This window comes from Ahaetulla prasina, chromosome 11, assembly GCF_028640845.1.
Source record: "Ahaetulla prasina isolate Xishuangbanna chromosome 11, ASM2864084v1, whole genome shotgun sequence".
NCBI classification, from domain to species: Eukaryota; Metazoa; Chordata; class Lepidosauria; order Squamata; family Colubridae; genus Ahaetulla; species Ahaetulla prasina.
Genome location: NC_080549.1, coordinates 25,955,545 through 25,967,528, shown reverse-complemented (window position 1 = coordinate 25,967,528; position 11,984 = coordinate 25,955,545). Strand labels below are relative to the sequence as shown.

The window sequence follows — 11,984 nt, the reverse complement described above, 5'->3', positions numbered from 1 at the left end:
TAGGCGCTCAAAAATCCACTGCTTTTGATTATTTTTCCCAGGTACTTATGTCAAGGTGATTGGGCTATAATTTCCTGGATCCATTTTCCCCCCTTTTTGAAGACTGGAAATGCATAAGATCTTCTGCAGTCCTCTGGGAGTCCCCCTCTGTCCCAGGAGCTTTTAAAAAATGCCATTCAGTGGCTCTGAAATCACATCTGCCAGCTCCTCCGGAAACCTGGAGCTGGTTATCTGTACTCAGCCAGGGGTGGATAAGCGTTCTCTTACTACTTCCTTGCCTTTTAACGAACAAGTTATGTTTTTTTTTTAACCGACAATTCAATTAAAAGGAGGAATCCCGACTTCCACCCAATGGTACCTCTTCACCATCTCTTATTGACAACACACAACAGAATCCCGTTGCAGGGGAAAAGCCAACATGGGGTTTCCAAAGCTGTTCTTGGGGCTCAGGATTGCTTCTGCCCTTTGAGCAGCAATTGGAAACTCCTGCTGGGCAGAGCCAAGGAATATCCTCCCCACCTGGGTCAAGGTCTACAACTTGCCATAGTCCAACACTTCACAGCCCATTCGCCAGGGGTGGGACACCTCGGCATGGTCAGCTCACCCCGAGACAAGAGTCACACTAATATCGAAGAAATGGTGGACCAGAATCTTTCAAGGAAGGGACAAAATGTGAATGACATAAAAGGTTCCTGGGGGGAGGCCCAAGCAGGCCCCCCTTTCACCATTTAACTGTCCAGATCAGGAGTCTCCAACCTTGGCAACTTTAAGACTTGTGGACTTCAGCTTCCAGAGTTCCTCAGCCAGCAAGGCTCTGGGAGTTGAAGTCCACAAGTCTTAAAGTTGCCAAGGTTGGAGACCCCTGGTCCAGATGGCAGGAAGCAAAGCAGCAGCAACAGCAACTCCCCCCACTGTTTGTGATTTGAGAAGGAGATTTTTCTGGAGGCAGCTTTAGTCCTTTTCCTAGAAGAGCATTCACGGCCAGGTACCTTCTCCACAAAAGAACCCCAAAATGGAAGACAACTAAATTCCATAGGAAAAAAATACTTTATTTAACAATATACCACGTTCCATCATGGCTCCAGGGAATTCATTTCCCATTATTACTGAAGACAATGATGTGGCAACTGGGTGAAAGCAGTGAATAAAGGGTAAAGGAATCTCTAAAATGTGAGAGAATCAATAGTTGTTCTTGTTTTTAAAAAAATCAAAAACCTCCACACCATTGCTCTGGTCAATTCGGAGTTGTCCACTCGCAGCCTCGACTCCTGGAGCACCAGGCAGGACGGGGAACATCCCCACCTTGAACAGGAAAGGCCCAGCATTGCCTGCCTGTTGCCAGTCGGCCCCTTTTCTGAGCTGGACCCTGCTGGGGGCAGGAAGGGCATGGAGGGTGTAGAATTCGAATCCTCTGAGGCCAAGCCAGATGCCCACCAGAGCCAGAAAGACTGGCAAGTGGCAGACCAGATGCGAACATGCCTCCAGGCTGATAGGGGGCACAGGGCACTCTTGGGGAAGGGAAACACACCTTCTCCTGGGTGCACCCTCCCCCCAACTGCCCTCAGGGGCTGCTTGCTCTCAGGCGCCGCCCCCCCCCCAAGAGTAAGCCAGAACTCCTCAAACCTGCCAGGCACCTGGGAAACATGAACCCAAGTGCCTCACCTGCAGATGGTATTCGGCCCCTCAAGCACCAGCACAGTCCTCTAGGGCAGGGGTCTCCAACCTTGGTCCCTTTAAGACTTGTGGACTTCAACTCACAGAGTCCCTCAGCCAGCTTTGCTGGCTGAGGGACTCTGTGAGTTGAAGTCCACAAGTCTTAAAGGGACCAAGGTTGGAGACCCCTGCTCTAGGGTATGAAAAGGCAGGGATCCCAGCCCAAGGGGTTTCAGGACTGCAAGCCCCCTGAACGGATGGAGTTTCCACCCTGGTTCTCTGCCTGGGGAGGGGTATCAGCAAGCCCCTCTGGTGACCCCCAGAAGTTTTAGGAGGAGGGGGCACAGGGAAGGGCCTTTCAGGAGTTGACCTTGCTAGTTACAGACCCCAGGTGTGTCCTTCTGTGATGGATGAACTGCACGTAGAGAGACTACAATAGTATGACAAATGTTTTAACACCCGTTCTTGTGGCTGATTTTTTCCCATATTTTTAATTCGTTTTGTTTTCTTTTTCTAAGAAAAGCAACCAGAAAATAATCCAAAGTTTATACAAAACTTCTTTACATTATACCCTCCAAAAAAGACTGGTTATTTACACAAAATAAAAGCTCATTTTTTTTTTAAAAAAAAAACCCTTTTGATGGGAGAAAGATGAAGCAGAAGGACATTTCAAGATTCAGCAAAGAGGTGCTAAAAAAAACAAAAAAAACAAGACCCCAAAGGCAGATTGAAACCCCAGACAACCCATTTTATAAATTTATTTGGCTGCCCACACCTCAATCACTTGTTTGTGATTGTGATTATGTAAGGGGGAGGTGCAAGTCAACCACTCTCTAGAGCAGGGGTCTCCAACCTTGGCAACGTTAAGCCTGGAGGACTTCAACTCCCAGAATCCCCCAGCCAGCAAAGCTGGCTGGGGAATTCTGGGAGTTGAAGTCCTCCAGGCTTAACGTTGCCAAGGTTGGAGACCCCAGCTCTAGACCCCAACTTGAGCTTCTGAAGGTTCTTGCCACCCCACTTGCTTCTTGCCCCCCCTCGCCCCACAAATTTTGTGTGTGTGTGTGTAGTAAAAGAGAAGTGAAACTAGAGAGGATTTCACACAAGGCAAAATTCCCGACGCAAAATGAATGGCCTGCATCGAACTCCTCATGTGTTTTCTTAATTTTGTTGTTCCACATGGAGCAGGAAGGGAACACCACCCAGCTTTCCATTTCTGCGCACAAAGGAAAATAAACCGTGACTGTAAATTACTTTTCTTGAGTGCCTACCTTAAAGACTGCAGTGGGCATCTTATCTCTCCCCCTATTTTTGCTGCACCCTGTGTGAAAACTATCTGTTTATGGTTGGAACCACACAATCCCTCCTCTCCTCTCCTCCCTCAATCTCTCTCAGCTGGATTGTGCGGAGGGTCCCTCTTCCCTTCCCCAGGGGGCTCCGGAGCCTGCGAGGGTCAGCGGTTCCAAGAGTGGCCAGGCAGGGGCCTCTGACCCGCCACTTCCACCATCCGGCAGACGGCTGCCAAGTCTGGGAATCAGAACAAAATGCTGAAAGCCTCTCACTGCAGGGGCAGCCCCCTCCTCTGGGCCAGAGAGGGGCTTCCCTCCTTTCGGGGCCACTCTCCCACGTAGGGGCCCCTACCACTGGGTGCAAGATAATAAGGGGCCACGGGAAGAGTCTTTACATTTTAAAAAGAACACTACTGCTACTACTACAACCACTACTAAAAATTACCTGTCGATTATCTGTGGAGCCCTGAGAAACTTGAATTCTTGGCTGATCTCCACTGAACACGCCTCAAAGTGCACAATTAACCTAAGCCCTTACACAGACGGACGGACAGACGGACAAACGGACGGACAGACACACCCACTTCATATCCTGCATAGAAATGCTGATGGGGAGGGAGGGGCCGGAGGGGGCTCAGGTGGGCTTTTCTCTGAGGATGGGCAACTGGTCAGCCGGGCAAAAGAGCCTCTGCCCCCCCCACCCCACCCCCCACTCCAACCGGACCAGTTTATTGCAAATGTCAGTCTCCAAAAGACAGGAGGCAGGCAGGCCGATGATGGCCACACAGTGCCAGCCCCACAATCTTCTCTGGAGCGGCCAAGGCAGACTCCAGCGGTCAGCTGCCAGGCAGAAGGCTGGTCTTGGGGCCTTGCTGTGGGGCTGGACGGCCTGGGGGGTGGATAGTGAGCTGCAACTGGGTTTGATGAAGGAGTCGCTCATGGAAAGGAGACGAGGAGGGTGAGACAAACAAGCGCAGAGCAAGAAGCGCAGCAGCCTCTCCATGCAAACTAAGGCTTCTGGCATGACAGGTGCAAGGTGGCCGTGAAAGGGCCTGGAGCCCAGGATGCTGCAGCCAAGCAGATGTGAGGGGGAAGGGGGGGCTGGCTTCCTTCTGCCCACCCACCCAGGGAGGGGGAGACTCACCCCCTACAGGGTAGGAGATGTGTGGGGAGGGGAGGGGCCGAGGCTTTGACTGGCGCTTCCACCCACTGGGAAAGCTGAGCCCAGAGGGGCTCATTCTCTCCCGTAAAGGGGCCCGGGGCCAATCAAGGGCCCTTGCAGGCCACAGAAATCACAATTGGAATTAATATGACTGGCAGGAAGCGAACCAATGAAGAGCTCTGGGATGGGTGGCTGGATCAAAGAAATTGGGGGGGGAGGGTTTTGCCACATTCTGCAATTGGGCATAAAAGAGGCCGGATCCAAGCAAGGGGTGAGGGGTCCGTGTTGCTCCTCCTCCTGAACCCCCAAGAGCCAAAAGCTGAGTTCCCTTCCATGGGCTTTCTGGAAAGGACCATGGATGCTTTCCCTTCATTCCCCTCGCCTGGGTCATGGAATCGGGAATTCAGGGAGACCCCTACCCTGGGCATCGCAATGCCCTCATGCATCTGCACTCTGGCCCAGGAGGGGGGCTGCTCCGGTGGGCACGAACAGCAGCCCACCTCTTGACCCCCATTCCGGTTGGTTTTCAGAACGAGATTCTCTCCTGGACTGACCATTGCAAACTTTGCAGGGTTGGTTGCTTTGTTTGTTTGTTCATAAATTAGCAAAAAGAACCAAAAGGAAGAAAGGTCCACTTTTCTCGCAGCGGACACAGAGCCTGGAGGAAGAGATGACTGTCCAGTGGGATGAGCGGATGAGGCCCAAGACAGACGGGGCAGGTGGACGGGGAAGGACTGCAGATGAGCTTGTGCTGGGAAACCGCAGGAGGCAGCTCACAAGTCCAATCTTTCACAATTTTCTTAAAAAGTTACAAAAAATACTTTAGAATTATTATTATATATATATATTTATATATATATATAAAAGATGGGGCTAGACAGACTCCTTTCTCAGCACGGCCCAAAGCTCTGCCCCGCAGGGACTGACCCCCCCACACACACACACACTTGGAGAGCCAGGCTTGGTGTGGCTTCCCTCCCAACAATGCCCCCGCCCCAAACAAAACAATGACGAGGAGCCGGAAAATCTACCCCCAAAGTGAGGCGGCAGCCATCTTGGGGTTTCCCGGGTGGGTTCAAGAGCGAGAAAGGCACAGAGCCCAAGTGAGGGCCACAAAGCGGGCTGGGAGCAGAGAGGGGACAAGAGGAACCCCCCCCACCCTCAAATCCTGGGTCTGAAGAGCTCCAAACTACAAGGCTAAATGCTAATCAAGGGAGGGGAGTGCTCGAGGGGGCAAGTAGACCCTCCTCCTCCTCTTCCTCCTCCTCTCCCCTGGCACCCAGAGGGCTTTTGGGGTGGGCAGCAAGGTTTGTCCTCAAACCTTGTAATAAATGTTAGCCGGACTCTGGGGGGGCATCTCCTGGACAATGTAGACCGGGTGCCCATAGTCTCCGCTGACTTTCTCGTAATGAGGGCAGTAGTTGTTCTCTGTAGTCCGCAAGGGGATGATGATGTCGCTGGGCTCGGAGCCGGCGTTGCCGCTGCTCTTGGGGCTGGCCAGGGTGCTGAGCGACAGGGCCGCCGCCCGCTGCTGGGTGTGCTTCCGGTGCCGTTTTCGGATCTTGATGAGAAGGACGATGAGGAAGATGAGGATGAGGATGAAAATGACACAGCCAGCCCCGATCGCAGCAAACACGGCCACCTTGGAGCTGAAGAATCCATCGGTCGGTCTTTGGGTATCCTGGCCATCTTGGTTAACAGGGTCTGGCACGTGTGGAAAGAAAAGAGAAATTAAGAAAGGTCGAGGAAGGGACCAGGCAGGCCGGCTGCACTCTCTACATCTTAAAGGGCCCTTCGAGAGGATGGGAATCGCGGTGCCCAAACCCAACTACCAGCACTTTATGACATAAAGTAGGTTAGAACAGATAGACCACGATCTTTTCGAGATCAAAAGAAGCATCTCTGTGAAAAAAGGGGTCCCACCTCAAAACGATCTCTCTCCCCCAGGATGACCCAATGCTCCTTCCTTAAGGAGGCTAAGCGAAAAGGGATTCCTTGGGATTTTAAGGCCCAACTGTCGGGGTTGAGGCTCTGAAAGGAAAACACCAGAGTAGGAACAGGGCCTGGAGGTATAATCAGCGGCCAGTGAACGAGTCTCCTGGAATCGCACCTGACTGAAATAGGAAGGAAACGGCATTTTTAAAAGCTTTGGGGTCATTTCTGTGGAGAGGTCAGGTACTGCCTATTACAGTAATCCATGCAGGACGTAACCTGTCCGTGGGTCCCCCCAGCAAGGCACCCCCATCCAGAAAGGAACAAATAAGCGAAGGGTCCAGGGGTGAAATCCAGCAGGTTCTGACAGGTTCTGGAGAACCGGTGGCGGAAATTTTGAGCAGTTCTGAGAACTGGCAAATACCACCTCTGGCTAGCCCCAGAATGGGGAGGGAATGGGGATTTTGCAGTATCCTTCCCCTGCCACACCCACCAAGCCACGCCCACAGAACCGGTAGTAAAAAAAATGGATTTCACCACTGGAAGGGTCCACTAGCTTGGAAGGACACAGTTGGATTATGGACATGAAGGACAAGAGCCCTGGTTTACTGGACCGTGTATAAATTGAATAAGAGCCACTGCCACCACACTGTTCTTTAGGAACTGCCCATCTCCCAGATAAGAAAATCAGCTCTTTGTCTTGTTATGATTCAGTTCCATTTCCTGGACTCCACATACGCCATGACCATAAGCCAAGCAGAGGTTTGAACCTGCACAACCTCATCTCACTGCAAAGAGAGAGGAAGGGGGGGAGAGGGGAGAGGGGAGAGGGGAGAGGGAGGGAGAGAGAGACAGAGAGAAAGGGAGGGGGAGGAAGGGAGGAGAGAGAGGGAGGGAGGGAGAGAGAGAGGGAGAGAGAGAGAAAGAGAGAGAGAGAAGAGAGAGCAGATGCCCTTCTGAGCTCCCACTGCAGCTTCAAATGTGCCTTAAAGAACACAGCAGGTAAGATGAAATGCGCCACCCCACCTGCTCTATGAACTGGAGCAGAATACCATTCCCACGGCATGGAATACATTTTTCTGATTGGAGTGAAGCTGCTGCGCTGGGCTTCCTCTGCCCAATCAAGCTGCGGAGAGGAGAGCTTGAATGCGCCCAACTTCTTTCTCTGCAACAACGGAGCTGGTTTTGGGGCCAGAATGGAGGTCGAAACACGGCCTTTCCAAGAGCCCCGAGACTGATATCACAAACACTTTTCTCCTAACTCCAAGACTCCTCGCCAGAGCTGCTGGCGTTCTAGATGAGCATCAGTATCTCTTCCAATTCCAGTCAATCTCCGTGTTGCTAGGGAGTTATTCTGCAGCCCATCTAGGAGGCACCACTTTGGATTACAAAAGGCTATGAAAGTCCTGATGGTGCAGTGGTGAGATTGCAGTATTTGCAGGCTAATTCTGCCCACAGCCAGGAGTTCGATCCTCACCAGGAGTTCAATTCTGGGAGTTGAAGTCCGCCAGGCTTAAAATTGCCAAGGTTGGAGAGCCCTGTCCTAGGAGGAGGGGGCTACTGAGCTGCCTCCCGCAGAGACGCTGGGGGCTCCCTCCTTCCTCCCTTTTAAAATGGATTTGGGGATGGATTTTTGAACGGCAGTTTGAAAGCAGCAAAGGGCAAGTTCTCTCTCTCTGTGGCTTCTGCTGCTTTTGAAGGGATGCTCCTTCCTGGCTGACTGTCCTGGGGTTCATCCTGCCAGGTCTCCAAACTCTGAACTCAAGGAAGCCTTCCCGTCCAGAGGTGGGATTCAGCAGGTTCTGACCAGTTCTGGAGAACCGGTAGCGGAAATTTTGAGTAGTTCAGAGAACCGGTAGTAAAAATTCTGACTGGCCCCGCCCCCATCTATTCTCTGCCTCCCGAGTCCCAGCTGATCGGGAGGGAATGGGGATTTTGCAGTAACCTTCCCCTGGAGAAGGGTGGGAATGGAGATTTTACAGTATCCTTCCCTTGCCACGCCCACCAAGCCATGCCACGCCCACAGAACCAGTAGTAAAAATTCTGACTGGTCCCGCCCCCCATCTATTCTCTGCCTCCTGAGTCCCAGCTGATTGGGAGGAAATGGGGATTTTGCAGTAACCTTCCCCTGGAGTGGGGTGGGAATGGAGATTTTACAGTATCCTTCCCCTGTCACGCCCACCAAGCCACACCCACAGAACTGGTAGTAAAAAATTTTGAAACCCACCACTGTTCCTGTCCTAAGAGATCGAGTTATTTCTTTTCTTCCCCTCATTTTAAACACTGTTGAATACATAACAAAAGCCGTGAAGGTGACGCAGTGATCAGTCCTTTCTGATTTTTCACTGAGTGCTTTAATAATTCTCCACCTGTTTACACATCACTTTGTGCAGGGTGGGGTGTCTGTGTGTGGGTCTTTCAGTTAATGTCAACTCACTGCCTGTAGAAAAACCCTGCAGTTTTTTTCGGCTGCATTTTTGAAAGTGGTTTTGCTCTATCAAACTTGCTGTATAGGTAGTCCTCGACTTACAACAGTTCATTTAATTCAAAGTTACGACGGCAATGAAAAAAGTCACTTATCACCGTTTTTCACGCTTACGACCGCTGCAGCATCCCCATGGTCACGTGATCAAAATTCAGCCGCTTGGCATCTGGCTCACACTGATGACGGCTGCAGCGTCTCCGGGTCATGTGATCCCCCTTTGGCAACCTTCCAACAAGCCAAGTCAATGGGGAAGCCAGATTCGCTTAACAACCGTGTCACTAACTTAAATAACTGCAGTGATTCACTTAACGACTGTGGCAAGCAAGGTTGTAAAATGGGGCAAAATTCACTTAACAAATATCTCACTTAGAAGCATACATTTTGGGCTCGATTGTGGTTGTAAGTCGAGGACTACCTGTACTTGAACATACCAGATTTTCATCAGACCAGGTGAGTGTGACTCACCACGATGCCGGCAGTCGGTGGGCCAAATAATTCTGGCCATGGTTGCAGAACCCTCCCCCTCCCATCGGCCCAGGGTTTACAGCCATGCCTCCTCCTTCAGCTCTGGTTCCTTCCATATACTCTGTAAGAAACAGGGGGAGCCACACACACACACCCCAATTCCCAAGAATTTACATTTCTTTCCAAGTTCTTCCACCTCCTTGATAAGACAGTTGCAGCTTTTTTACTGCAGGATAATTTGCCCCCACATGTATTAGCAGGTAGGGATAATTGTTGTTGGACACGGAAAATGCTGGAAGCTGCACGTCCCCATCCCTAATCTTTGCTCCTAGTGCACCGGGGTGTGGTAAGTACCTACTTATTTTGTCTCCTCGTAGCAGTGAGTCACCAGCCATGCCAACGCTTCTCGTGTCTCCTTGCAGGGTTCGGTTGCACCCCGCCTTCCCTTTAGGGACCCACCGTCTTGCTGGCTGCAACGCAGCGTCTCCTCGTCTTCTTCTGAAACAGAGGTCTTCAAACTTGGCAGCTTTAAGACTTGTGGACTTTAACTCCCAGAATTCTCCAGCCAGCTAAGCTGGCTGGAGAATTCTGGGAGTTGAAGTCCACAAGTCTTAAAGCTGCCAAGTTTGAAGACCTCTGTTCTAAAAGCTCAGAGTCGGTTTATTCTGGTGCACCTGAAAACCTGATAAGCCTTCATCCCCCCTCATCACCGCGATGACCCATTTCCCTAAATCTTTCAGGAAGGTAACAGAGATGAAACTCTTCCAGGCAACAGGGGGAGGGGGGGGGATGGACTTTGTCAGTATTGTTATTTTGCTATTAGACCTGTTTTTCTTATGTTGTTAATGTTGTCATTTTCTGCAGCAGCCTTTGGGCGTTTGGGTTGGTTATCTATAACAATTTACTGTTGCCAAGCCCAAAGGCAAGAATGGCACGTGGCGATTCTTCCCAGCTGAATTCTTTATTGTTTCACACCTATAGACGAAATATTGCCAGATTTGAGCACTCTGCTAGCTCCATCTATCACACGCTCTGGGAACTCTTACGGAGGGGCCGTCCTCGCCCTCTTTCTCCCACATGTAACATCAGGGCTAAGTTGCCTCTTTCTCTTCTGGATCGGCCCCATAGTGCATTCTATCACATCGGCTGGTGTTTTCACTACTGGTATTAGACCAGTATCTTTCCTGGATTTTTGGTGGCATAAAAATGAAATAAATAAATCCACACATACATGACAGAATGATTGTCACCTCCAGAAAAGTGGGGGTGTTGTGGGGGAAGATATCCCGAAGGAGATTGATCACTGACTCTTGCGCCCAGATTTCTTGGGTGGGGGGGACCTTGTACACAACCCCTCTGCTGGATTTTACCAGATCTAGACTTGGAATGGGTGGTCTTCACAGCCAGCTTCCTCCCCCAGGTCCAGAGGGCTTCTTCAGTCATCAACCCCTATTGCAAACAGACGGCAGGATCTGCACTCCTATCTCCCAGCTACATGTGCCTGCGGTCAGCGTAACAGTTCATTAGACACAGATCCACAGATACCTTAAATACGCAAGGAGGGCTTCACACAGGCTGCTCCCTGCTAAGCAACACCTTCAGCAGTCAGCCTGCAACCCCCTATTTGTGCTACCTGTTCCAAAAACTGAGCCTTTTTACTACTCCAACCCTAGAGTATGGCATGACTATCGTTTCCCACTTCCAGGGGTGAAATGCTCCCGGTTCGGACCAGATCGCCCGATCCAGTATCGATGGCGGAGGGTGGTTTGGAAAAGTGGTAGCAAAAATCCCTGCCCTCTCCCACCCCCCATGCCCAGCTGAGCCGTGCGATCATCAGAGGGTTTTTATTTTTATTTTTAAAAGCATTTTTTCTTCGGCCAAAAAAATGCTTTTAAAAGTTAAAAAAAAGCCTCTAATGATTGCGTGGCTCAGCTGGGATCGTCACTCAGAGCCTTTTATAAGCATTTTTTCTATAACCTCTTTGGCTGAAGAGGTTGTAAAAAAAATGCTTCTAAAATGTTCTGACAATCAGCCAACTCAGCTGGGATCATCAGAACTGTTTAAAAGCATTTTTTACAACCTCTTTGACCAAAGCGGTGGTAGAAGAAATGCTTTTAAAAGTAAAAAAAAAAAAAAAAGTTGCTCACTCCCACCCAGTCACATTACCCCACCACCACCAAGCCACGCCCACAGAACCAGTAGTAACTAATTTTACATTTCACAACTGCCCCCTTCCAAAACAACACCCCCACCCCTCCCAAGGATAAACCTGCACATTCTGCCTGTCCACATAATGTGACAATGGACCCCTCCCCCAAATGGGGTATCTCCTTCTCTGTCATTGCTTTTAGTCTTTCAATCAGAGTTTTGCCAAATTATTTTCTACGCTTAAAACTACTATGCCCCCTGAATAGTCGCTCTTGCTAACTTTGTGTAGGGCAGGGGTCTGCAAACTTGGCTCTTTTAAAACTTGTGGACTTCAACTCCCAGAGTTCCTCAGCCAGCTTTGCTCTGGGAGTTGAAGTCCACAAGTCTTAAAAGAGCCACGTTTGCAGACCCCTGGTGCAGGGGAACCCTTTTCCAAAGGTGGGGCCAGAGGCCACCCTAGCCAGACTGAACAATTCAAACAGCTGCCCCATAAACGTTTCTGACCCTCCTTTATTCGCAGCCTTTCCACACTTCCATGAAATTTATTACCTTTTTCCTTAGGCACCTTTCCAGAATTTATTTCAGATTCACTATTTGATTAATCTCGTAATCCCTACGCAAACCTCTGAAATACTCCATGCAACAGTTCCTCACTTGTGTTTCTTTCCAAATCATTTCATCCCTTTCATTTATTCTGTGGAAGGATTCCCGTGTCACCCTCTTCGCTCACTCCCAAAACATTTTAAAATCCTCATACAAAAAATACCACTCCTTTACACACCTACACACTTTCTCACACTGGTGTGTTTCCATCAGAATGCCATTGCATCATCCAGTTCACAAGGGAGCTGTC

General features: G+C 50.2%; 1 protein-coding gene across 2 annotated transcripts in view; it reads right to left on the bottom strand.

Moving 5' to 3' along the window:
- Positions 1 to 1,037: 1,037 nt before the first annotated feature.
- Positions 1,038 to 11,984, bottom strand: part of EFNB1 (ephrin B1) — an 80,299-nt gene continuing 69,352 nt past the window's right edge. Inside the window, exons 5-6 of one of the 2 annotated variants that reach the window (XR_009156674.1) lie at positions 2,642 to 5,805; positions 1,038 to 2,506 (exon numbers count right to left, since the gene is read on the bottom strand). Coding sequence is in view for 1 of the 2 variants with exons in the window: in XM_058196546.1 (XP_058052529.1) it covers positions 5,417 to 5,805 (389 nt within the window). In the remaining variant the exon portion in view is untranslated. Of the gene's footprint in view, positions 5,806 to 11,984 lie in introns of both variants that reach the window. The other variant, XM_058196546.1, reaches the window with a different exon arrangement.